The sequence below is a fragment of the Plectropomus leopardus genome, chromosome 19 (genome assembly GCF_026936395.1).
Source record: "Plectropomus leopardus strain MGB_pleo_1.0 chromosome 19, ASM2693639v1, whole genome shotgun sequence".
NCBI lineage: Eukaryota > Metazoa > Chordata > Actinopteri > Perciformes > Serranidae > Plectropomus > Plectropomus leopardus.
In genome coordinates this window covers 5,311,199-5,337,197 of record NC_142194.1, presented here as the reverse complement: position 1 = coordinate 5,337,197, position 25,999 = coordinate 5,311,199, and the positions used below count along the sequence as shown (strand labels likewise).

At 41.4% G+C, this 25,999-nt stretch overlaps 1 protein-coding gene across 1 annotated transcript; it reads left to right on the top strand.

Annotated features, from left to right (window-relative positions):
- The first annotated feature begins 174 nt into the window (after positions 1 to 174).
- sost (sclerostin) lies at positions 175 to 25,448 on the top strand. The gene is made up of 5 exons (XM_042507817.2): positions 175 to 544; positions 896 to 951; positions 7,877 to 8,010; positions 17,562 to 17,817; positions 22,246 to 25,448. The coding sequence occupies exons 4-5, from the start codon at positions 17,580 to 17,582 to the stop codon at positions 22,656 to 22,658; spliced, it is 651 nt and encodes a 216-aa protein (XP_042363751.1). The 5' UTR covers positions 175 to 544; positions 896 to 951; positions 7,877 to 8,010; positions 17,562 to 17,579; the 3' UTR covers positions 22,659 to 25,448.
- The last annotated feature ends 551 nt before the right edge of the window (positions 25,449 to 25,999 follow it).

The following is a 25,999-nucleotide window of genomic DNA, read 5'->3' as shown; positions in this document are numbered from 1 at the left end:
GGACTGTAATTTAATCAATTTTTTGGAGCTGGTTTAAATTGTGAACATGTCTGACATAAATCTAATTTGACCCACGACTTCAGTTTTTCTAACACAGCTGTTTTTTTGTTGTTTTTTTTAGGAGCAGAGGGGAGGAGATTTAAGGAGGGAATGAGGAACAGGTGTGGATCAATCAGCACATGGGAGAAGTTTGTGTTCACGGCTTTCTGGCAGACAGCTCTGTCTGGCAGAAATATTTACATGTACCATGATCTTTTTCCAAAACCTAACCAAGAAAAGCTTTTTCTCACAGAAAAAAGGCACATTTCTCCCAACAAAGAGCTCAGTCAGAGAATTGGGAACAGGTGTGCAGGCAGGAGCAGCATCAGGTGACTGACGGGAGCAGAGGAGGCAGGAGGGGTCACTGCTGCTCAGAGTCTGCAAAGAGTTAAATGTAAACAGCACTTCAGTCTGGACCCACCTGGATTTTTATTTTTTTTAAAAAAAAGGAAATTTTGCAGCAAAATCGGTGGCTGTGGCACAATCAGAGGATCCACTGGAAAAGGTAAAATTAATCTGCATCAATGTTTTTGGTGTATTTTAGTTACTATCAGTCGATTAATTGATTGAACGTAATCTTTTAAACAGAAATGTTAAATATTTGCTGTTTCTAGCTTCCTGAAACCTAAAATTTGCTGCTTTTTATTGTCATTTGTGATAGTAAATTATTCTTTCGACTGCTGGTTGGACAAAAGAAATCTTTTGAAGACGTCACTTTGGGCTCTGGAAAATTAATTAAATTAAAGACTACCTGATTAATCAGTTAATCCTGAAATAATCACAAATTGATTGATAATGGAAGTAACTATTTGTTGCAGCCCCATTTGATTTGTATATTTGCACCTTTGACCAACAGCAAGCCGTGTCGATGGAGCTGAACTTTGAGGGGACGGAGAGTCCAAATGGACAAAGGTATCGTCATTTTGCTTCACTAAACACTTTTGTTTTCGTCATTTTCTGAGTTTCCCAACCTGTCAGTAACTGATACTTGTATGTGTAGATATATATGTTTATATGTAATATATTAACAGAAAATGAAGATTAATGAGTGAGTTGGAGAGAAGAGGTAAAACTGAATAAGGGAATTTATTTATTTAAAATAAATTTAAAAAAAGGAAACAGAACTAAACACCTCATAGAAACTTAAGAGTCCAAACCAGCCTGACACCCGTCATTCATGCGTCTGTCGCTGCCGTTTGTGGTCTCAACTGGAAAAGGCGCTTCAGCATTTCAATGCACATTGAACTTGTATAATTTCACCACCAGATGGAGGCAAACTTCTGTCCAAACTCTCCATCTGAAACAGCACTGACGACCAAAGACAGAAATAGATCAGCAGGGAGAGAAAACGAGAAAAGCAGAGGGGACGCTGACATCAAGAGTGGGAATAAGACGACTTAGGGTGCAGAGAAAATCCTTCTAAGTCTTTCCAAGTGTTAACGTAAATGCTTTTTTATGTTTAACAAGAACGCAGCGACACACTGGGGACGGACTTGTGACACAGCAGGGTTACCGTTAGAGTAAACTCTCTCTACCTTCTGCGCTGCTTTTTCTCTCTCCACGGTCGCTTGCACAAGCAATTATAGCAGACCAGCTGTGTGGTCCCTCAGGGGCCCCAGTAAATCGGGACCTCCTCCCTGCTCCGGCTGAATCAAACTTTCACTGAGAGTTCAGAATTTTAGCACGAAAGCAGAAATTTTCTAACTGTTAAGTGTAGAAAAGGCTGACTTTGACTTTATTTTATTACTAAAATTAAACAAATCTACATCCGTAACTCAACGCCGCCGTGAATGATGCGGAAATATGCCAGGTACAGCATTCATGAGGGAGGACCACGGCTCAGGAAGTAGCTGGAGTAAAATGGAGGGATTATGTGTTGCCGCAGGTTATAGGTCCCTCTCTGATGCTTATTTGAAGGAATCCAGGATGCTTGTTCCCAAAATCTCATCAATAACAGCGCGGGGCCCCGTGTGATGAAGTGCCATTTATTTCAGCTATGTGCAGCGGCCAGTTTTTTGGTTTCAGGGTGGAAATGTTTATAGCCAAAGCCGGAATAAAAGCAGACAAGTTCCTGCGTTCAGTCACATGTGCTGGTGACTCCTTAAACATCAGTCTGGAGAGGAAGGACACGTTTAAAATTGGATTTGTTTGCGGTTTTGTTTTAGATTTCAGATAAATGTCAAGTCAAAATGTCATGTTTTAGCTGAAAACTCACATCTGTTGTTATAAAAAAAAATTGTGCTGCCTCGTAGGTGTGGGCGATATAGAGGTTTTTTATTTTTAAGGTATACCAAGGAATTTAGAAATGCTGAATTTTAAATATTGTAAAGAACTGTTTCTATTGAAGGGATAGTTCACCCAAAAATGAAAACTTTATACCACTTTTCATTACAGCTTCAATGTTTATCTATCTGAAAAAATATTAATATGTATATATTAATATTTAAACTCAAACATTCCTGTTTCGCTTTCAAAATAAAAGCCCTTTGACAGTGTTTCTGTGGATAAAATCCCTTAAGTTGTTGACAAAAGGCTTTTTTTGTGAAAGATTTGCATAACCGTGTTGATGATGACACAGTGGCTAGTCGGCTATATTAATTAGTGGAGTTTCATTTTGGAAATACAGTAGTTTTAGCAGCAGGCGGCTCTGCAGCAACAATGCCGTCAGTGTGAACATCGCCAAGCCGCATCCGTGCAGCAAGGCAGCCGTCACGCGCTGCTCATGCAGGAGGCGTATCACGAGTTCAGGAACATGGCTGAAGTTTCAGCTTGTTGCGATCTGCACTGCACTAAAACCTGCACACTGTTTCTTTAAACTATAACTAAATCAAAGTATCATGTTTTAGCACTTTTTTGTCTTTTGTTTGCACTGAATCAGCGTCTCATTCTTCCTCGTTCTCACGTGATCTCAGAGTCAGTCATCACGGCTCAATAATGGAAGCTTGTGTTCGGCATTTGTTTATGGGGGAAGTGATTCATTGGTGAGAAACAGGACGTTGCAGATAGTGAATTTTTCTGCCATCATCTCACTAAATAAAATTATCAGTCTCCTTTGAAATTTTTATCGCTTGTTGACTCATTTATCCCGTTTCCCTCCGGCTCTATAAAGTCCAGTTTTCAAACTCCCAAACTCACTTGCATTAGTCGTCTCTTTTCCTCCATATGTTTGGGTTCATCTGACTACTTAAAATATGATTGCAGTCCCTAAATTCGCCTTCCTATAATTCTCCGCAGCTTTTTCCCCTCATACGAGCCACTCGGCTTTCATCTTTGTCCTCAGTTTTAATGGCTTTAAGAAATAGAAAGCATATGATGCTCTCTTTAAATCGTCATCTAACATCTTACATTCACAGTCGCAGGATTGAGAGGCAGCGGGGTGAAGAAGGAGAAACGCACATCTGTGGCGCAGCGCTAATTATTAGGAAATATTGAGGGGAGAAAGAGAGAATGGGCTTTGGAGCCGAGCGATCGTCAGATCCTTTTCCAAGCGCCTGTGCCCGTGGTGGTGTTGCTTGTTTCATCTCCGTCTCTCAAGTGCTTTTACTGCACTTGCTGTGCCGAATGTTGATCCGTTCAGTGTTTATACATCAAACCCACACACAGATATGGCGATAAAGCTGCCCTGTCAGGCCCAACAAAACGGGTAACGAGTAGTTTTGTTTTATGAATCAGTATGTTTCTCGTCCTGAAAACTTTGCGTGATTTGTGGGGATAAATAAGGAGAGACTTTTATATACTTGGTAATAATGATGGAAACTACGGTGGCTGATGAAGGGCAAATCTGCTACAAAATAAATGTCCTATTGGACCGAAACGCCGTGTCTGTGACAGCATGTTATCTCTAAAGCAAACGCCCATTGTTTCGAGGTCTCGTTTCACCGAAAAGTCATGGTGCCTTCAGAAAAACAGATCTTCAGGGGCATCTGGTGGCTCAGTGGACAGAGCAGCGCTCCATGTACAGAGGCTGTGTCCTCACTGCAGCAGCCGCAGGTTCAAATCCAGCCTCGGCCCTTTGCTGCATGCCCCCCCTCCTCCCCTGTCACACCCACGCTGTCCTGTCAATTAAAGGCAATAAAAGCCCCAAAATAATCTTTAAAAAACGAAAAGAAATCAGGACTTTCGGAGCGGTGAGTTTTTGCATTGACTGGATATCCAGCGTGTTTCTGCACATTTGTTGAAAAGATTTGTGTTCCTGCTGCAGGCAGCAAACTTTTTTAATTTGGATTTTTTGCATATGTGTATCCAACGTGTTCTCATCCCAACTCGTCACATGCTGCATCTCTGTCGGTGGATTTCCGCGTCTACTTATGCCGAGTTAGGTATCCTTCTGCCGTTTATGCTCCGGGGATGATGGGACACGTGGTTGTATTCGGACAGCAGCAGCATGGATGGTTAGGTTCAAGACAGGAGAGCACATGGTTAAAGTGCAGAAAAGAAAACATCACATTGAAACGGGAAGCAAACACCGCACTTCCGTATCCGTTGTACTTCTTATATTATGTTGTTACCATCAGCGTTTCAACCTGACACTGACCTGATTTATGCACATCAGCAGGTGCCATCCACCAGCGTAAAATAACATCACGACCAGGAGCTGTTTGACGCGTTCGAAGTGAGAACGGACTGGTGTGTCCTTTGTTTCATTCTGTGTCCCCTCTCTAAATTTGAAAGTTTTTGCACATCCTTTCATGTAGCAGAACTCTTTTTTTCCTCAGCAGCAACAGCTCCACCTGTACCCAGAGTGTGCTCAATGAATAACCGAACGGTACATATTGCGCTCCTAATTAACAGTCCAGCTTCGACATTGGAAAATCAAAACGTGGCGGCAGATGTTTTAATCGTGACGGGCCGCCACAAATAAATGAAAGCGTGGGGAACCCTGATGTGTGTTTCTGATTTTGCATTGTTTCTGTACAGGTTGTTTTTTTTCTCTGCTTTTTGTAGCATGGCATTTCATTTAAAGCACGTCATTGTGTTTGTTGAATTTTCGTACGTGTTTTTGAATTGGAATTGTTTCTTTAGCCGGAGCATGTTTCTCTGAATAGAGGTGTTTTGGGCCGTTGCGGCACAGTTGCCCTTGTGGGCCACCATAGAAAACTCTTTATGAGAAACGCTCGACTGCTGTGAGAGGATCATTGTCATAAAGTTGCCCATAAACCAAAACATCCTCGTAGAGAGCTGCGGTTTTCAGAGCGACACTTAATAGTCCCAGAAAGAAGTTGGTGACATTGTTGAAACACAGACCTCCTTTTCAGCTTTGAAACAGATTTTGGTGCCACAGTATTTGTTCAGCGCTGTACATCATAAAACCACTGTGTCACCAGAAGAAAGGTTTGTGACTGCGCAGGCATGGCGCTCTGAATCAGTCACAAAATTAAGTATTCCCCAAACCATTCACTTCTTGAAAATAGCTGCTCATTATAAGCATGCAAATACAGCAGAGCGGGTTGCTGTTGTGCTGTTTGAGCGATACGTTTAACTTAATCAGCTCCAGATGGTCTCAATAAGTATCACCTGCTCAAAGTTAACGGCCTCATATTCATAACTACTCAAGCTTTATACTGTAACACTGTGCACTTCATTAATACGCATGTTAGCGTTTTGTCTTTAAGGCATCATTTTGGTATTTGATAAGTGTTTTTATTTTTCCAGTAAAGCATGTGTGTGCAGCTTTTTTTAGTTTTACTCAGCTTGCTTTGCTTCGGGCTTCTTTTGCAAAATGGCCAGGGGCCAATCACAGCAGCCGCATACGTGCTTTTTGGGACATTTCTTGGATTTTAGGATGTTTCTATTATTTTTTGACATTTCTAGAATGTTAGGATGTTTGTTAGATTTTAGGACATTTTTAAGATTTTGGGATGTTTGTAGGATTTGGAGACATTTCTGGGATCATGGGACGTTACCAGGATTTTAGGAATTTACAAGGATTTTGGGATGTTTCTATGATTCTGGGATATTTCTAGGATTTTGGGACTTTTCTCCAATTTTAGATGTTTCTAAGAATTTAGGATGTTTCTAGGACTTTGGGTCATTTTTAGGATTCTAGAAAGTTTCTTAGATTTAGTGAAATTTCAAGGATTTTAGGAGGTTTCTCAGATTTTGGTATGTTTCTAGGATTTGGGGTCATTTCCAGGATTTAAAGGCTGTCTCTTGGATTTGGAACATTTTCAGGATTTTAGGATGTTTCGAGGATTGTGGGATGTTTCGAGGATTTTAGAAAATTGGGATCTTAGCTTCCACTGATGAGGCATCATGAAATCATAAAAACGTGACTAGATTTCATCAAGAGTGTGTGCAAAATACACCTTTTACGTGTTCTTACATCACATTCAGCAGCACTTGCGTGTGTGTGGACGGGATCCACCCTGTTTTAGAAGAATACCATTGAAGCTTTCATGCAGTTTTCTTTCAGCTGTACCATGAAGATGATCAAATCCACAAAGCATGCACCCATTCTTTCTCCTAGACTTTAGTCATACTTTGTAAAAGGTGCAGGAAAAGCAACATTTGTGTGTAGAGCAAAGGCTGGACTCACTCAGGAAGCTGCACAGTGGGTGGGCTTGGATCTGACAGCAAATCTGCAGCACCTTCACGTGACGAGCCGAGGCACGACCTCTTTTAATGCCTCTGCTTTTAATTAGCTTTTATTGGATTAAATACCAGAACGGTGGATTATTCTCGCATGCTTGTTATCTTGTTTTATTAATCTTGTAAAAAATAAAAAGAAAGTTGTGAGTGATTGTCCCTGAAACTAACCCTAGACAGAGAGCCGGGCAGCTGAGCCTGGTTGTACTTTCATGCTTAATTAGCACACCTTGCAAAGTATTGTGGGAGATTTTGACAGTCAGGAAGCCTTGGCGCTGAGGCAGAGTTTTGATTCACCGCCCACATATATCACAGCGAGCTTCTGCTGATATTTTTATAAGCTGATATTTTTTTGTTTCAGCTTGAAAAACCACTTGTCAGTCATCACTTGGCACCTGATGCAACACTGGAAAAGCTATAACGTGTTTCATAATGTGCTTACATTACAGGATACATGATTGATGATTTGAGGATTGCATAAAGTAAAGTTAAATAAAATTTGACAGAGTTTATAACTTTGTGGAAAATACATATATTCTATTTACTCTGGTGCTGAGAGTGAGGTAGATCAACACGACTGTCATGTCTGTGTGTGAATATGAAGCTGGAGCTGTTAGTTTGAAGCAAGTGGAAACCTCCAGGGCTGATCACCCAAGACACATGATAATATCAAGCTTAAAGCAAGCGATAATATTTGAGGCTTAAAAAATGAAGCCAATGTGGAAGCGCCCAAACTGCAGTTCCCCTAATGGCCACTAGAGGCTGGCTCCAAATCAGAGTCAGCCCACATTAACCTCCATGTTAAAATGCCCAACTTTACAGCAGGAATAATGATGTGACAACACAAAACACCCACTAAAACAGCAAGGTTTTATTTTTTACATTATCCTATTTTTACATTTGTCTACAGAATAAAGAAAGACAGTTCAGAGGTGTTGGTAGGCAGTGGATAGTTCGGTCTGACCTGGCATTTGTGCGTCTCCACGTGTATCCAGATTAACACGCGGCTATCAACTCTTTGCCCAGAGACGGCGGATCTCGAAGTTACCAGCTCAGCTGGCAGAAGTTAACCGCTTTCCCGACAAGTCTCTAGTGCACTTGCTCTATCAGCTCCATGATAAAGAAGATACAAGTAATTAAAACTGCAGAAATCAGGTCTTTTCCAGCTTTGCCCGTCACTGAGTAACTGTCATGTTAACAATTTGGGCCCCATTTCCAACTCTTCATCCAGTTTTCTTTATCTTCATCACAGGAGGCTGACTGGTCCACACCACCGGTGGTTTGATACAAACTTGACGCCTGACAGGGTGGATTAACGTTTGAGCTCTGGATCCCTCAATTCTCACGTGATCTCGTGCATCTTGAGAATCCAGCTTGTGGTGCAAGGTAAAATCATTTCACAAAACACTTTTTTTTGTTGTTGTTGCAGAAATGGGTTAGTCAGAGATATCGTGGTAAATACTCTAAAAGTTGCAGGTTTAAAAGAGTGTACTTTGTGACTCGAGTTGCTAGCTGCTGCATTTATCTGACTCAGAAACTCTTATCTTCCCAGACTTCACATACTGGACCTTCCCCTTAATCTGAACTGTATCGTCAAACTGCAGAGTCATAAAATGTCTAAATATAACCTGTGTAGCAGACATGGAAGCAAAGAGGGTAATTAACACTGTTGCACAGGCCAGGCAGATAAACGACTCTACGACGTTAAAGACACTGTTAAAGTTCAATAATACATTTAAGACATTTTTTTTTATTATTATTATATATTATTTGCAGTGTTAGAAACTGTTATTATAGTAGTAATATAATATTTGTTCATTTATGTTTGGCATTCATTTGAATCTAAAGAATAATATATATAGTGGCGTTAAAAAATATATTTTTACCTCCAAAATGCAGTGGAGTAGAAGTTTAAAGTAGCATAACGGGGAAATACTACCTTAAAACTGTGCACAGTACTTGAGTAAATACACTTAGTTGCATTCTAGTGTTGCATACATTTATATATGGCTTAAAATGCAATAATGTTTTTGCACATTGGTCAAAAACTGGCATTAACAGATCCAGTTGCTTTATTTAAAAGCATGCTGAGACCTACAAAATCAGCAGAAAACACACTGGGCTCTTGTTTGTGTGGATGTATGTCAGAGAGCGAAACGTACTCAGAGATAGAGATAGCAGTCTGCTTTGTGTACTGAATAATTTGTTGGGTAATTCCTCTCTCTGCTAAGAATAGCACCTGCAGCCGGCTGGCAGGCAGCGTGCTGGCGGTGCGCGGTGCACGGAGAGGCTCGGGGTGGTCAGCAAACAGCTTAGTGTGGTCTCTGAGGTCCGGCCAGGCTCGTTCCCACAGTTCCTACTACTTGGCTGCGAGGCTGTTTCAATGGGCGTACTTTCTATTTTGATGGTTCTCGAAAAAGCCCAAAGACAAACAATGGGAATGGCTGGAGTCTAATTTCTAACAGCCAGGGTTTAAATTCTGTTTTCGCGCGTGGAAACCACATAAAAGATCAGAGTGGCTGAAGAATCCCACTGTGGACTTTAAGGCTTATCGTGTCTTGGCTTCAGCTCGGTCCGTCACCTCCCTGTGACCTCCTGCGCTCCTGAAGAAACCGTCGCAGCTGCCAGCAGACAAATTGTTCTTACAGCTAAAAGTCAGCGTACAATCTTCATCGTGTCTCTGTTTAATCCAATGCTTGAAAACAAGGAGTGTTTCTGCGTTCTCTTATTGTTCAGCTGAGCAGTGATAAATTATTTTCATTATGGGACAATGCACAGATATGGTTTGGAAAGAATTGTGTGTGTACAATATGAACAGTTGATAAATCAGTTGTCTGAGCTGTTGGAGAGCTCTGGTATTCTCCACAGTGGGATATACAAAGTGATACAGAGCAGAGCCACTGTCAATAATGAAACACTTTCAAATATGTCCAGGGGTCGATGCACGGCAATTGATCAACATTACAGCGCTCTTTGTAGTCGTTTTTAGATTCTTTACACGTGTACGGATCAGGGGTGCATTGGAAATGTAAGCAAAAGAATGCATTTGTTCTGAAAAGAAATTAATCATTCACTTTGGCGTCTTCTGCTGCATTTGAAATGCCAGTAAGGCGGTTTTGTTAGAAAGAATAATGCAAAATTAGGAGAGAAAACACATGTAGTGATTGTAGAATTACGGTCAAAGCTGCTTCCATGAAGAACAACAGAGGCAGTGGATGGAAACGTGCGTGACTTGAATTTTTGACCATTTTTTTAATATTTGGTGTTAATTTGCTCTTAATTAGGAGAATTACCGCCTCATGATTGAATGTCTCTGCGAACCAGTCAAGTTGCACTTACAGTTTACATCCACGCAGCACAAAAAGATCTATACAATCAGCACAGTTTCAAGGTCAGTGTCACTAATAAAGTATCTGCACCAAATTCCTATCAGTTCATTATCATGTGGACGTTTTTGCCAAATCTGAGGAAATTTCCTCAAGGCCTTCTTGAGATATTGCCTTCATAAGAATGAGACGGATATTGTGTTCACAAGAATGTTACAGACAGAGTCAAAGTCACCTTGACCTTTGACCACCAAAATGTAATCAGTTTCTCTTTGTGTCCAATTTAGTGTTTGTGCCAGACTTACACAACAAAAGAAAAGAAATTTAAAATGTTCTTGAGATATTGTGTTCATACAAGAAATGCAAGGTTGCAGTCACCTTGACCTCTGACTTATGGCTGCCATATTGTTATCAGTCAATTCTTGATTCACAGTGGACGTTTGTGCCTAAGTTGTAACATTTCCTTTGAGGTGTTCTTGGTTGTGTTTAAATGGATGAAGTAGATAATGTATAATGACCTTGACCTTTGACCTGTGACCACCTAAATCTAATCAGTTCATTGATGGGCCCAAGTGAGCGTTTGTGCCAAATTTGAAGAAATTTCCTCAAAATCTTCTTGAGATATCTCTTTTACAAGAATGAGGTAAATGCAAGATCACAGTGACCTTTGACCACCAAAATGTAATCACGTCATCATTGAGTCCAAGTGAGCGTTTGTGCCCAATTTGAAGAAACTCCCTCAAGGTATTCTTGACATATTGTGTTCACAAGAATGGGATGGACAGTATTTGAAAAACATTTCAATACAAGTGCCATTACATTACCTGAGCATAGCAAAATAGGTAAATGCGAAGTGAGATTAGGAGAAAAAACATGTAGTGTTTGTAAAATTGCGGAGAAACTTCTTCCATGAAGAGCAGCAGATTTAAGACTGGGAGTACAGCCTGTTCACAGTCTATAACTTATAAATGCAACTAAATAAATCCAGATGTGCAGCTACTTGAAATGTAGATATGATACAATCTACACTCCAAATTCACAAACGCTGATAAATATCAGTTTGTCTACATGTAACCACAAATTTTCCACAGCAGTCTGCTTTGTAATTTTATCTGTGTTCTTCAGCTCAGATTTGTTCTGTCACATGCGATACATTCTTGTTGTTTTGAAGCCTAATTTGTGCGTAGGAGTTAGTCCAATTTGTTCTTAGATATACAGTATGTGACAGCTTTCAAGTGGAATAAACCACACTGGAGCATCAGGATATCTATCATTGAACCACAAGGAAAGAATACCAACAAATATTCAAAAAATGCCTATATTTAGCATGTTTTGCGGTCCATATAAATATGCAGTATATGTGGGTTTTGCTCATGTTACATTTTATACAGATTCTGGTACTCTGCATCGAGTCGAGATGTTGTAATGAGTGTCACATGTAGTTTGAGTTGTCTTTTACTGTGTTTTCTAAGGCCGGCGTGAACAACTTATCAGTAGGTGAATTTTCATCATGTTTTTGAGCACATCTTCATCATTTGAGATTTCACTGTTGTTCTTGCATCATCTTGTTGCTTCCTTTTCGTCTGTAATAGTTTAATGGCGACAGACTGGAGAGCCAGTGCCTCTCTGATAAATCCAACTCTTAATATTCACGTAACAGTAGTGGACGGAAATGTGCATTTACTTGCATTTTCTTCCAGCAATTTCCTGGAAGTCTTGTTAAAATTTGCACTGAATGCTGAATATTTGAAAATGTTAGTTCTTTCAAAATTACCTGACTTTCCATATTGACATGTTTTAATTTTTTAATGTTTGTTTTGCAACTCAATCAAGGAAAAAAAACATATGTTTTTGCAAATAACTGATACATTACATTTGTACATTATTTTCTAGTGGATATGTTGAAAGTTTACATTTCTCAACAACACGAGTGGAAATGTGGTTGGGTTTAGTGCACAAAAAATACTTAGTTATGGTTAGAAAAGATCTTTATTTTTGTCCGAAACATCCACGTTCGTTGGCTCAACCTCCAGCACTGAAAAATGAAGCTAATGCAGAAGTGCCAAAAACTGCAGTTTCTATAATGGCCACTTGAGGCTGGCTCCAAAAAAGAGTCAATCCCCAGTGAACTCTGTGTTAAAATGCCGAACTTTACAGCAGAAATAAACACGTTTACAGCCTGGTACCAAAAAAGGTTTTGGTCTCTAAAACTAATTTCAACATTCATGAAACTTGTATGGGATGGTTTTTTTTACATAACTTGTCTGTTTTCATTTAATGGGGCCCCAAAGTTACGTATATTTGAGTCAGGGGCCGCTTGAGTGACAGGCTGTCTGTGAGGCTTCATACAGTCTATAGCTCTATTCACGTGGGACTCGTCTTACGTGGGGAGCTCCGGTTGTTTGTAATAATTGAGGAGGACGTCTGTGATTTTAATTTAATGTCTGTAATTTGTAAGAAAAAATCTACGGCAAATAACCTACAAAATTTCAGCAAACACAGAGGTCATGTGATAATGTTAGTCCATTGTGAAGTGGCATCTCTTCTTAATTAATAATGTCAGTAAATTCGAGTAAAATACAGACATCCTTTATCCCGTACGAATGCACCACATGAAACACAGACATGGGGAGGTTATTTCTAAATTACACAACTCGCCGGGTAATTGTAGTTCCGAATCAATAGAGTTTTTGGGTCCGAACCGCCCCTCGCTCCTCCACAGCTCCATCCTCTCATCCAAAGGTGGTAACTTCTGGCTCCAAAACCAAGATGGTGATGGCCGAAATGCCGAATTTGAGGCTTCAAAACGGTAGTCCACAAACCAATGAGTAAGGTCATGGTAGCCACGTCCGTTATTTATACAGTCAAACGTCACGATGTGTCGTTAGAAAGCATCCTGGTTCTATGCCACAAATGACTGCTGGCAAACGCCGCAAAGCGTCTGTTTGTTGGTCTTGATCAGTGGTCTGCAGAGGTTTGGAGCTCAGCAGCCGTCTCGCCAAGGTGTCACGCCACCTTCAGCTCCACGTCCTAATGACAAAATCAGCTCATATGCTGCTCTTCAGAGACATCTGATATGTATGAAATGTGCAAATGTAACATTCGTGGTTTGCAGAAATGTACAATGGAAATGGAAATCTAAACAGATTTAATGCCAGCGTTGAGTCCTAAATAGTTTTTCAATATGCTGCAGACACATGTTGGTACCATAAAAGTTCTTTACCAAGCCCTACTCAGCACTAATGCTATGAAAATATATGAATTTGACTTTTTAAAATGTGGCAGGGTCACAGCAGCATGTCGCCATTTATCCCACACGTTCACTCTCGCTCACGGTCATAAAGCTTGCACTGTAATGTCATTCGAAGGGTTAATGCGGGAAGCCAGAAAGCTGAACTCGAACCTGCTCTGCATAATTGTGGCGGACACTTTATGAATAATTCACCGTCTCAAACGCGGAGTCAAACACTGCAGCGTTTCGAACACACGGCGCTGTAACAATATCCCCTTATTTACTTTCACTGGCCTGGGATTGTGTTGGAAAAAAAGTTTGTTTCTGACCTGTGTGATCAAGTAGTTAACAAACTTGTCCGATGAATCACACGAGCAAACGCAGAACACGAGGAGCAGAGACGCTTTGTTTATGGACTGAAAACACTGTTTTTCTCCATTTCCATAAAAATTACACTCTGCCATCCTCTGCAGCGCTGGAGGCTTTCTCGCAATCTGGGGAGCATCTGATTGTTATTTGGACCTCATTGTACTGTTATCATGATAAAAAACAGTGTGCTGGGGCCCAAGGGCTCCATAAAGAAACCCAGAGAGGTCTAAATTGAGACTGGGACTGACATCGGTCACGACGTCGGCGAGAAGGCTGTAATCAGAGCTGGCTTTGCATAGACAGTGGGACCATCCATCGCTCACTTAAAAAAATTCTGGCACGACCTCAGAGCTTGAACACAATAGGAGGACATGGCAGTCTGCTCCAGTTACTTTGAGACCTCTTGGATCATGAAATGAGAATCATGTTCGACTTCAGCATTACAACACAACCATCAATACTTGTGAACATGAACAACCCTTTCCCAGATTCAGACAAGTTGGACAATCGTTCCCTGGAGACACACGATGAACTCTAGTACAGTGCTTTTACCCACTAATGCATGAAGCTGAAAATACTTCAAACTTTTTTTTATGTCTACAGTGGAAACACAAATTCCACATAATGAAGGTCGGTTCCTGGCATGGGCACGGGGGCAATGCCCCGCTATCGCCAAACAAAGGCCTCTTTAGCCCCCCAAAATTCTCACTTTGAGCATTTTTTGTCACTAAAGCAAGGATACTCGACTTACTGATACATGTCTCTAGGATTTAAGGTAATTTCTCAGATTTTAGGACAATGCTATGATTTAGGAAGTTTCTAAGATTTAGGTTGTTTCTCAGATTTTAGGGCATTTTTCAGATTTTAGGAGATTTCTCGGATTTTAGGACATTTCTAGGGTTTCAGGACCTTCCTACTCTCATCTTCCATTTAATCTCCTCTTCTCTCCTAGATTTTTTTGTCCTCTTACCGTTCTTCTGTCGTATCCCTTTTCCTCTCTTCTTCCTCTCCCCTTGCACATCTATCTTTTTTTTGTCTCCCCTTTTATCTTTCTCCTCTTTTTTATTTTCTTCTCACCTCCTAGTTCCCTGTCTTCTCCTGTCCTCTTCTCTCCTGTGCTTTCTGGACATTGGCTTAGCTCGGGGGATCCTCCACTGGCACTTTTTTGACACACAAGCTCCATTTTGATGCTGTTTTAGGGACTCTGGCACCTTATGTATACTAAAAGTACAAACACAATTTTCCCCGTGTGACTCACTTTATTATTATTGTGAATTAGTAAATCGTTGGAGGGCCACTGTTTTGGATGGACAAACAGTTCAGCTTTACAAACCCTGATTTAAGGCTTGCATAAAAGTCTGTGGACCGTGAGGAGTGTGTGTGTGATTATGGGAGCATTTCTGTGCCTCAAATGAAGGGGTACGAGATGTGTCAACGCAGAGATATTGACTGAGGCATAACGGATATTCCCCTCATTTAAGACTGGCTCTATCTGTTTATTTCAGCCTTTCAAGCTTCTGACTCGTACCTTCACTTAAAATAAGCCCAGTGTGATGGTGATGAAGCTTACGGTCTTATCTTTTCCCCTTCACAAGTTGATTCTCCCTCCAGAGGGCAGTGTTTGAATGAAAGAGCCTCCATCTGTCAGCACTCATCACATCACTGGGCTGTGACGGACGCCAAGAACTCGAAAGGAGAGCGAACATGCAGTCCCCGGTCCATATTCAAACCAGACACGAGGAGATAGAAATATTGAATCTGCGGATAAATTTAAATCATGTACGCATGAATTTACTGCAGCAGGAAGGAGGTGACAAAGGTCAGAACGACCTCTGCTATAGTTTGACGTAATGATGATAATTAACGTGAGGAGTTAATGGTAACGGAGCAGGATGAAGGAGGAGTGTGAGGCGCATGTTGGAACGACTTTAGAGACGCCGTCCAAAATAAACCACCTCAGAAACGCCTAGATGCTTTACGGACACGTAATGCTGCGGAAGTCATTAAAGGAGGAGGAGACGCATTTGTTCGCTTAATTCCAACAATAACAACAACACAACTGTGCTCCTCGTCTCTCTTTTCCCCTCCTGTCTGTCCCTTTTATTCAGTGTCCTCTGATTTGTCCCCCCTCTACGCTTCTCTCCTCAGTTTTCTCTCTCTTAATGTCTTCCTCTCCTCTCTCTCCTGTCTGTAACTTCCTCTCCTTTCAAATCACTCTTCATCTCCGTTTCCTCTTTTCCTTTCACCTCCCTCTCCCCTGTTGTCTTCTCTTCTACTTTTCTCTCCCATTCAATCTCCTCTTCTCTCCTATATTTTCTCCTGTCTTATCCCTTTTCCTCTCTTTTTACTTTCCCATCTCACATCTTTTTCCCTTTCTCCCTATTTTTCATCTCTCTTCTTCCATTTCAAGTTCTCTCATTTCACCAACATTTTCCTTGTCTTCTTCCTACTCTCATCTTCTATTTAATCTCCTCTTCTCTCCTAGATTTTTTGTCCTCTTACCGGTCTTCTGTCTTATCCCTTTCCCTCTCTTCTTACTCTCCCCTTGTACATCTATCTTCTTTTTCTTTTGTCCCCCTTTTATCCTTCTCCTTTTTATTTTCTTCTCACCTCCTAGTTCCCTGTCTTCTCCTCTCCTCTTCTCTCCTGTGCTTTCTCCTGTCCTCTTACGATACTCCTTCCTTATCATTTTTCCTCTCTTCTTACTTCCCCCCTCACCCTATTTTTTCCTCTCCTCCTCTTTATCTCCTATTTTCTTCTCTTTGCCTCCTTGTCCCCTGTCATCTCCTCTCCTCTCATCTCCTATATATTCTCCTGTCCCTTCATCATTCTTCTCTATCAGTTTTCCTGTCTTCTTACTCTCCCCTTTCACCTTTTCCTTTCTCTTTCCCCATCCCCTATTTTTGCTTCTCCTCACCTCCTTGTTCCCTGTCTTCTCCTTTTATCCTCTCCTCCTCACTTCCACATCCCCCTACTCTGTTTCTCCCCTCCTTTCCCCTCCTCACTTTCCTCTTTTCTCCTCTACTCTTTCTCCTTTCCCATTCCTTTCATCTCCTTCCTCCCTCTCTCTCTCTCTTCCTTTTCTTTTTTCTCCTTCTCTAGTGTTTAATCACTTATTTCCTCTCCTCTCTTTCCCCTCACCTCCATCATTTTTCCTCCATCTCATTTCTCCTCTCCCCTTTCTCCTCCTCTATTTGATCATTTCCCTCTCTTTTTCTCCTGCTCTCCTGTATTTTGTCCTCTGCTTTTTCTTTCCCTCCTAATCTCATCTTTTTTACCCCACACCCCTTTTCTTTGCTCCTTTTTTTACCCCCCTTTTTCTTCCCCATCTCTATCTTCCTCTCCTCTTTTCTCCCTCCCCCTCTCCTTTTCTCCCACTTTCCTCTTGTCCCTTTCCTTTTCTCTCTCCTCTTTTCTCTTGCCCCTCACCTCTATCATCTTTTTCTCCCTCCTCTTTTCTACTCTTCCTTTTTCCCTTAATTTTATCCTCTCCCCCTTTTCTCCTGCTCTCCTGTATTTTCTCCTCTCTTCTTTGTCTCCTTTATCTTGTTTCTCCTCATATATTTTACTCCCTCGCTCCTCTTCCTCCTCTTTTTCTCAACTATCCCTCTTTTCTCCCTTATTTTATCCTCTTCTTCTCCTTCTCTCCTTTCTCCTCCTCTCATTCCTCCTCACCTCCACCCCCCTCCCTTCCTCTCCTCTCCTCTCCTCCTTGCACATCCCCTCCCCTCTCCTCTGCTAGTTTCTGAATGAACTTCTCTCCTAGGTTGGACCCTCCCACTCAGTGTAAGCGCTTAATTATCATCTTTGACGAGAACTTGCGTGGGCTTAAATACCGCGCGCGCTGAGGGTGGACCTGACCAACTTGTCCAAGCGGGCATCTCTCTCTCTCTCTCTCTCTGAAACACACACACACACACGCACGCACATTCTCTCTCTCTCTCTTTCTCGCGCGCGCGCGTGTGTTTTATTATCCTCCTCGTGCGTCTCTCGCCTCATTCCCACCGCAGACCTCCAGACCGAGCAGCATGCAGGTGTCTCTGGCTCTCCTCGTCTCCAGCTCGGTGCTGCTGCTGCTCCAGGGATGCTGCACCGCCGTCCGGGGATGGAAGGTACTAAAAAACGACGCCACGGAGATTTTACCGGAATACCGGGAGAATTCACGGACACCTCACGAGGCGATACTAACGGCGTCCAACAACAACAGCAACACTATGAATAACAGGGCGAAAAACGGCGGGAGGACGGCCAACACAGTCTCCTACAGTAAGTACTCATTCAACTTTTATATATTGAAAAAATGAAATTTATGCCGTTCTTTTGAGGTTATTTTGAACGAAACAACTTTGAGACCTTATACCTAATTTTGTGCAATATTTAAATTATTTTATTTGTATTAATTTGATGTCTTATTTGAGGCCTCGTGCGTAAAATTGAGGAAACTGATATAAAATATGTTTGCTGTGTGTATGCCTTTGTATTATACATATGAAGTTATAAATTTAGGCTGTATATGAGGTATGGTTGCTGGTCTTCTCACATTGTAAGCCACTGCATGAAAATGAGCAAAAGCAGGAGAGCTTGAAAGTATTTTTTTTTAAATTAAATGTCTTCTTCTTATCATTAATATTATAAATGGTCGTTTTGTATTATTTTAATTATTTTTATTTTATTTTTCAATATAAAAAATGGGGTTAAAAAAATGTTTAATTAGACTTGATTGGCATTTTTTAAGAATGTGATAAAATCAGTGGATTATTTTTACTTATTTTATTTTGGACATTAAAGAAATATGTGGTTCAGACTGGTCTTAAATCTTAAATCTTAATTTAATGCCTCAAAAAAGGAGGGAGAGAGAGAGGGAGGATAAATTTGACAGATTTTCCTGTTATTGAATTTGACATTTTTACTGTAAATTGTTTAATTAGACTTGATTGGCATTTTTTGAGAATTAATCTGTGATAAAAATTCTTTAGAGATTATTTAATCTAATTTAAATTTATTATTAATTTAATTAATTTTAAATGTGTTTCAGGCACACATCTTGTGGTCACATCAGTAGATCTGACCTTAAAAAACACACAAAGACAACCTGCCTTCGCTTAACTTCATTCTCACACTGATTTCCTGATTAAGAGCAGCTCGTCTGTGTGGGAAGGGTTGTTTTCTCACTTAATCAGCTGCCAGAGTCGAGAGTGGCGAGAACGGCACGCATTCTTGCGGTTTCTTTCCCTACAACACAATCTGAAGCGGAGCATTCAGAGACACATCAGGGCTCTTTTCACGTTGTCTTCCAGGTTATTTCCTCCTCTCTTTATACTATTAGTCAAGCTCTACTTACGCTATAACCATTTGATTGCAACAACATGTCCACCAAACCCTGCAGTTTGTTCTTCAGGGGATGTGTCTTTCTTTTTTTGTGGAAATTGCTTTTTAAATGCAACACTGCCTTTTGAGAATGATTCCCACCTGTGGCGATGGAGCGGTGCGTGCAGAGTAATGTCATGGATTCAACATGGGTGGTGCAAAATTCTCACCGATTTTGTTTAATCAAGAGCTCTCGAGGAGGAGAAGATGACTGGCTGGATTAGGAGAAGGGCTGACCAAAGGGAGATTTGCAAGTCAAGATGTGTTTGTGTGATTTTTGTCAACACGCGTTAAGAAAGATGGTGCAAATTTTCTCCCCCTCCAAAAAATAAAAGTTGAAAAAGCTTGTTTTCATACGGATAAGCAGCATATGTGTTGAGGTTCATGCGGGGAGACGAAATCTCCTGGATTATTTTCTTCATCCATCTCTCAGCTTTTGTCCCGGGTCGTCCTGCTCATGCTCCCTGTGGGGTCACAGCAGAGGCTTTAACCGCTGCCTGGCCGCCCTCCAGTCCTCTCCCAGGGCTCGTCTCCCACCACCGGGGGAGAAGAACGCCGCACGCAACCGTACAGTAGTCTAGTGTGCAGGGCCACCGTCATTAGTAATGATTTTTTCAGGCTGACAGTGAAGCGCAGAACAGGAAATGTAGTGGAAAAGACACAGTGAGACTGGATTACAACTCACTGAACAAGACAACCTGACTTTCTGCTGGTAATTTGCACAAACCGCTGCCCAGCGGAGGCATTGTGGTCCCTTCGGCGGCGGCCACAAAATAACACAAGATCAAGTTCTCATGGGGAGAGAAAAAAAAGGAAGTCACCTCACATAAATCCTTTGTTCAGCCCTTTTTTTTGCAAAGAAAGCCACAGAGGAAAACAGATCCCTCCCTGAGTGTATCATTTCTTAACCGACTGTTCCTTTGCCCCTTTTTTTACACACTGCTTGTAAAAAAACACAATAACTCATGCGTGCGGCTGTTAAAAAGCTGCGTTGGATTACAGGCTGAGCGTCTCAAATCAGTCTGGCAGATGTCCAGTTTGTTCAAAACTGTACGGTTGCGTTAAAATATCCAGACAGCTATTTACTCCTCCATCACCACATACGTTTCCCCGAGGGCCGACGCTGTATGCCAGCGTTTTTCTTCCAGCACAAACCTCCATTAGGTTTGATTGAGCTGTTTAATGGCCCTCTGGTCTGGATTTGCTATCAGCTGATTGCTGCCAGCTGGATCTCTTTGTCGAGCGCCGTCGTCAGCTAATGATCGCACCATGAATCAAGTTTAGAAACTCTGATATGATCTCTCAAGTCTTTACTTAAATGTACAAATTGTTCAGTTGAATTTCCGCGTTTCCCACAGAATTAGAGTTTATGTGTGGCGGTAGCTGACGACGGAGCGGGCGACATCAAATTTTCCTTTTTTTCTCTTTCTTTTAAATGCCTGTGTTTCCGTTTGTATTTATTTGTGTCCCCTCTCTTCATTCAGAGGTTTTTGTGGGTCCGTGAATGCAGCATAGGCGCAGCTCTCCGTGAGCTCTTTTATTCTCCAGTTTGAGGAGTTTGAGTCTCAGGGTGGATAATTCAGCCCGTTCTTAGTCCAAAGTCATCAAATACTGCTGCTTTTGCAGTGATTTTGATGTAAGATCCCGACACCAAAAGCCACCTTTCGCATCCGCATAATTTGTCATCAGCGAAGAATGGTATGGACGTAATATAAGGAGCACAAAAGTGTATGGGTCCAACAAACCCCAGACTTTCATTCAGGACTCTGGTGTTTGCTTCCTGTCTGAATGAGATGTTTTTGTGCCTCTGTCCCATAATCCTAACCATCCGTGCCAGCATGTGCGTTTGTTGACGTCCTGGCGCTGGTTGCCATGTGCTTTTGTTGCTTAAACATAACCACGTGCTGCATAATCCCACCATGTGCTTTCGTTGACATCACGGTAACAACATCCCGAAACATCAACAGCAGACGCAGAAGGATACCTATAGTGTAATGTGTAGACGCCAAAGTCCACTGCAAAGCGGCAACATGTGGTGACTTGAGATGACAGTGGGTTGGGATAATTGATCTTTCGATCAGTTCAGAGTTAATCAGATTGATGGATGAGAGGAACAACTGCTGCAAAGTTTTAGACGCAGAAGAATGAGCAGTTATGTTTCACTTTCGCTGCGCCTGACATTCTGCTGCTCCATCTGTGCCCAGAGTCAACGGATTTTCATGGAACTCGTATGAGATCCTATGAAAATGCACGCGAAACAGTTCGTATGATATCACACGAATTAGAACCCTACAAATGATGTAATTTATGCACAGTTACGGAGGTTAGGTTTAGGCAATAAAAATTACTATGGTTAGGGTTAGAAAAAGAAACACAGTGAGGACGTGCCCTAAAATGACTCAGAATTCACATGAATCCGAACACACATCCCCATGTTTATATAGCACTTTTCTAGGTACTTAAAGATGGTTTATATGAAATGAAAAATAAAATAAAGAATACAAAATACTGAAAGACTTGTTTACTCCCATCAGCACAATAACTAAACAGTATATATGTTTAAACAGCACTGCTAATGAATAGTCCATCTCTAAAACTAGATAATCTATTTGTGGCAGAAGATGTTTTAACCGTGGCAGGCCGCCACAAATAAATGAATGTGTGAGAAACCCTAAATTTGTAAAAGTGCATTTTTGCAGTGGTGGGTGAAGCACCTGAAAGCCATACTTGATTAAAATTACAGATATCCTACCAGAAAAGGAGTTTAGCAGAAGTTACAGTCACCTATTAGAATATTACTGGAATTAAGTAAGTCATTAAGTATCTGATATTTATTGTATTTAAGTATCAAAAGTAATTTAATTATATTAATCATATGCAAGTATTGAAAGTGCAAGTACATGCTGGTTTTAAAAAAGCAAGCAGTCAGAGTTTTGAGAATGACTAAGTTTTAGATAGATTGATAGATAGATAGAGATCTATCTCTATCTGAAGAAAAACGAAGGTCTTCTTTTTTACAGAGTAACTAAAATGCTCAGAGGAAATGTGGCCGAGTAAAAGTGAAATTTGACAGAAACATAAAAACTCAAGTTAAGTTGGTCTCATATCATGCCAGGATTAAAATGAAATACAGTTTGTATCTGGCTTGTGTTGTTTTCATGTAGAGATAAACACAGTCAGAGGAATTTGCACACACTGGAATCAGACGCAGCTGCAGCATCGAGGCGGTTAACCTGCAGAGCATGCGTTCCAGCATGCGGCACTTCAAAGTGTTTGTTTTGGTCCGCGGCCACGAGTGTAACTGTGATATTCTGCTCTTCGTCCCAGGTGCCTCGGAGCTGAGCTGTCGGGAGCTGCGTTCCACCCGTTACATCACCGACGGGTCTTGCCGCAGTGCCAAGCCCGTCAAAGAGCTGGTGTGCTCGGGCCAGTGCATGCCGTCACACCTCATGCCCAACTCCATCGGCCGCGGCAAGTGGTGGAGGGGCAGTGCCACGGACTACCGCTGCATCCCGGCCCACTCCCGGACAAGGAGGGTGCAGCTGCAGTGTCCCAACGGCAACACTCGGACTTACAAAATCCGCGTGGTCACCTCCTGCAAGTGCAAGCGCTTCAGGCCCCACCACAACCAATCAGAGGCCAAGGAGGTGCCGAAGACGCGAAACAACAAGAAGCACAGTCGTTTGCCTCAGGACAGAAACAAGAACAACACGCCGGCACTCTTGGGCAACTCGTACTGATGTTCCTCTTCAGGACACCAAAGCACACTCACACACACGTTACACAACACACGTCTCCTTCAGATAGGGAGGAGGCGCAAAAGAAATTACAAAGAGAGCAAATTCATAAGCTAATGGGCTGGTTTTACGTCATCAGTCTTTTATTTTTCAGCCACTTGTTCAGCATATTTGTGAACTTTGCTGCTTATTTGCATGACAGAATGAGTCTGTGACTGGTCCGGAGATGTAGCACCACGTCAGATAATACGAAACAAGTATCTGATCACCCCAACAGCTCCAAACCTCCCCGGGCTTGTCCTCCACGCAAACAGATTCCATTTAATGAGAAGTCCTCCCCGAGGCTTCGAGCCCATCTGTACAAACATCCAGCGGATGCAGAGCTACGCCACAACACATCCTCTGTTTAAGGCTGAAAAGGTGTATCTTCGCTCCAAAGTGGTTGTAATCCATCTCCTTTTGGCCGTGTGTGTGTGGAGGAGATGGTGGCAGCTCTGGGGGCTCTGACGGTGGGATGTTGACAGGGTTTGGCCTGTGCGGCGGTCCAGGCAGCGCTCTGACAGCACACTAAAGGCCTCGCTCATCAGGACAGCCCCACAGAGCTCTGCAGCCCCGGCCAGGCCTGTCAGTTACAGCCGTTCCCACAACTAGATACAAAGAGACGGAGAAACGGAGCGGAGAAGCAGTTTTGACACCACGGGGGCACTGGGCACTCCTGTGACTCCTCTTAATTACTAAATGAGCTCATTCCTGTGTTATTTGAGTCATAAAAAGCCATTTCCTCTAGACAGTTCCTGTTTGCTGGACAGAAAAAAGTGCACATGTGTGTAGGAGGCATCAGAAAATTGAGCGTGGTTGTGTTGTTACCTAGGGGCAGAGCACTCCAGCAGCACGCCCACACCCGAATTCTTTTGCAAACAGAGCAGCGATCGACCGTCCGAAGCCAGAATCCATCCGCTGTGTTCGAGACACTTCCACTCCCTCTCTGCTCCCACTCTGTAAATAGCTCAAACAGGAAACATAGGAATAAGAATAACATAATGGAAACAGTTTTTATCATTGTATAGACTGAATCTGCAGACAACACAACCTCCTTCCTCCGAAATGGGACTGTGTACTTCATGAAGAATATCACAATGTTTCCGCATATTGTCCGCTCATATTGCTTCCTGATTATTTTTTTGGTTGTCTAGACTGTGTTGACAATGTTTGCATCTTTTCCCGATTGTATGTTTTGAAATAGCAACTGGAAAGGGTTTGTCGAGTAAGCTGCAACTCAGTCGCCAGAAAAAAAGGTTGGCATTGTACGTTTCTGCAAACCACGTGTTACTGTTGTACATTATGCATCAGACACATTGAAACTTAACATTTCGTTATGTTTTAACAATGCTGTGGTTAAGCTGTTTATTGTCATAAAAAGATCATATTTTTTTTATAAAAACCTAACTAACTCAATTCTGGCTGGAAAAGCAGCTGTTACAAAAAATGTCACTATTCCAGCTGGAAACACAGTGATGTCTCTGTTTAAAACAACAATTTTTTGTGGCAAAATCTCATTAGGAAAAGCAGTCAAGTCTTAAAAACATACACTTTTGTGGAACTATACCCATTAAAAACGCAGCGATGTCTCAGTATAAAACAACTGCTTTTAAGTTACGGTAAAAATCAACTGCTTTTTCATGGCACAATCACAGCTGAAAATGCAGCGATGTCTGTAGAAAACACACACTTTTCATGCCAACATTCTGGCTGGAAATCAAGCGGCGTTTCTGATAAACAGCTGCATTTTGTGACACTATCCACGGTGGAAATGCAGGGATGTCTCGGAGAAAAAAAGGAATGCTTTTCTTAGCATGGACTTGAAATACAGCGATGTCTCTGCAAAAAACAATATTTGTGGTGGTATTCTGGCTAGAAATGCAGTGATGTCTTGTTATGAACACAACCCCCATTTCGTGGCACTATTCTGGCTTGAAATGCAGCAGTGACTGTTAAAAAAAACACTCTTTGTGGCATTGTTCCAGCAGGAAAAGCAGCTTTGTTTTGGGAAAAACAATCATTTTCGTAACATTATCCTAGTCTGAAAGCAGTGATGTCTTTTGGTAAAAAAACAGCTGCTTTTCATGGCACTATCCTAGCAGGAAATGCATTTATGTTACATTAAAAAAAGAACTGCTTTTTGTTGCACTATTCTAGCTGGAAATGCAGTGATGTCTTGACAAAAACAAAACGTTTTTTTGTGGCACTATCCTTTCTGGAAAAACAATGATAAGTTGGTAAAATAACAGAAACTGGTGGTCTAAATTCCACTGGAAACTTAGCAATGTTTTTCTAAAACACAACCGGTTTTGTTTGCCGTTGGTCTTGGACGGTGGCCTGCAGCTTGGCAGGCGTCTCATATACTCTGTCAGAAAGATTTATGACATGTACGAAACATACAACTGTAACATGTTAGTGGTTTGCACAAACATACAACATTTTCTCCTGGCGACTGCGCTGTGATCTGAGAGCTGTGATTGTACATATCATACCTGTGTGGTTTCACTGCGGCGGCGCCCTCACCTGACGGGCTGGTAAAGAGAAGCAGGGAGGGGCTGGGTTGTTTTCTACAGACACAAAAGAAGGACTATTATAAAGAATGAACTGCATATTTATTTTTTATTTCCACATTTAAATTATTTATGCAACCTTTTGTAGTAAATGATAGCCATTATTGTCATATAGTATGATAGAGACTTTGGAAATGAAATACTGTACAGAACATGAATAAAGTAAAGGCAGATATATTTGAAAGAGCTGGTGTATTTGTTATTATTCTTTCATGGAGTGTTTATAACCACTACATGAACTTTAATAAATGGGTGATGACACGTTTTAACCGAAAGTGGTGGTGGATTGTAACAAAATACAGTTTTCAGGTACTGTCCTTCAGTTTTGAGTATTTTCCGTCTATGTTACATTATTGTCCTGTTCACCTAAATTTTGTGAAGAAATATTGTACTTTTCAGTTCAAAAAGTTATTTGACAGCTTCAGCTTCTTTGCAGAGTCAGATTATTAATTCAAAATACAAATCAACATTTGAATTACGATGTGTTTTTTTTAGATTAAGATTCCCAGCAGTATATAAAATAACAAATTTGAGCTCCACCTTTACCCACAGCTTTAACATTACACATGAATGCATAAATAGTTATAGTAAAATTACATAAATCATTCTGAAATGGGCTATTCTTTTACTTTTGATACTAAGTGTATTTTAGTACTAATACTTTGTACTTTTACTCAAAAGTTTTGAATGAAAGTCTTCTACTCGTAACTTAATACTTTTTTAATGCACTTATTT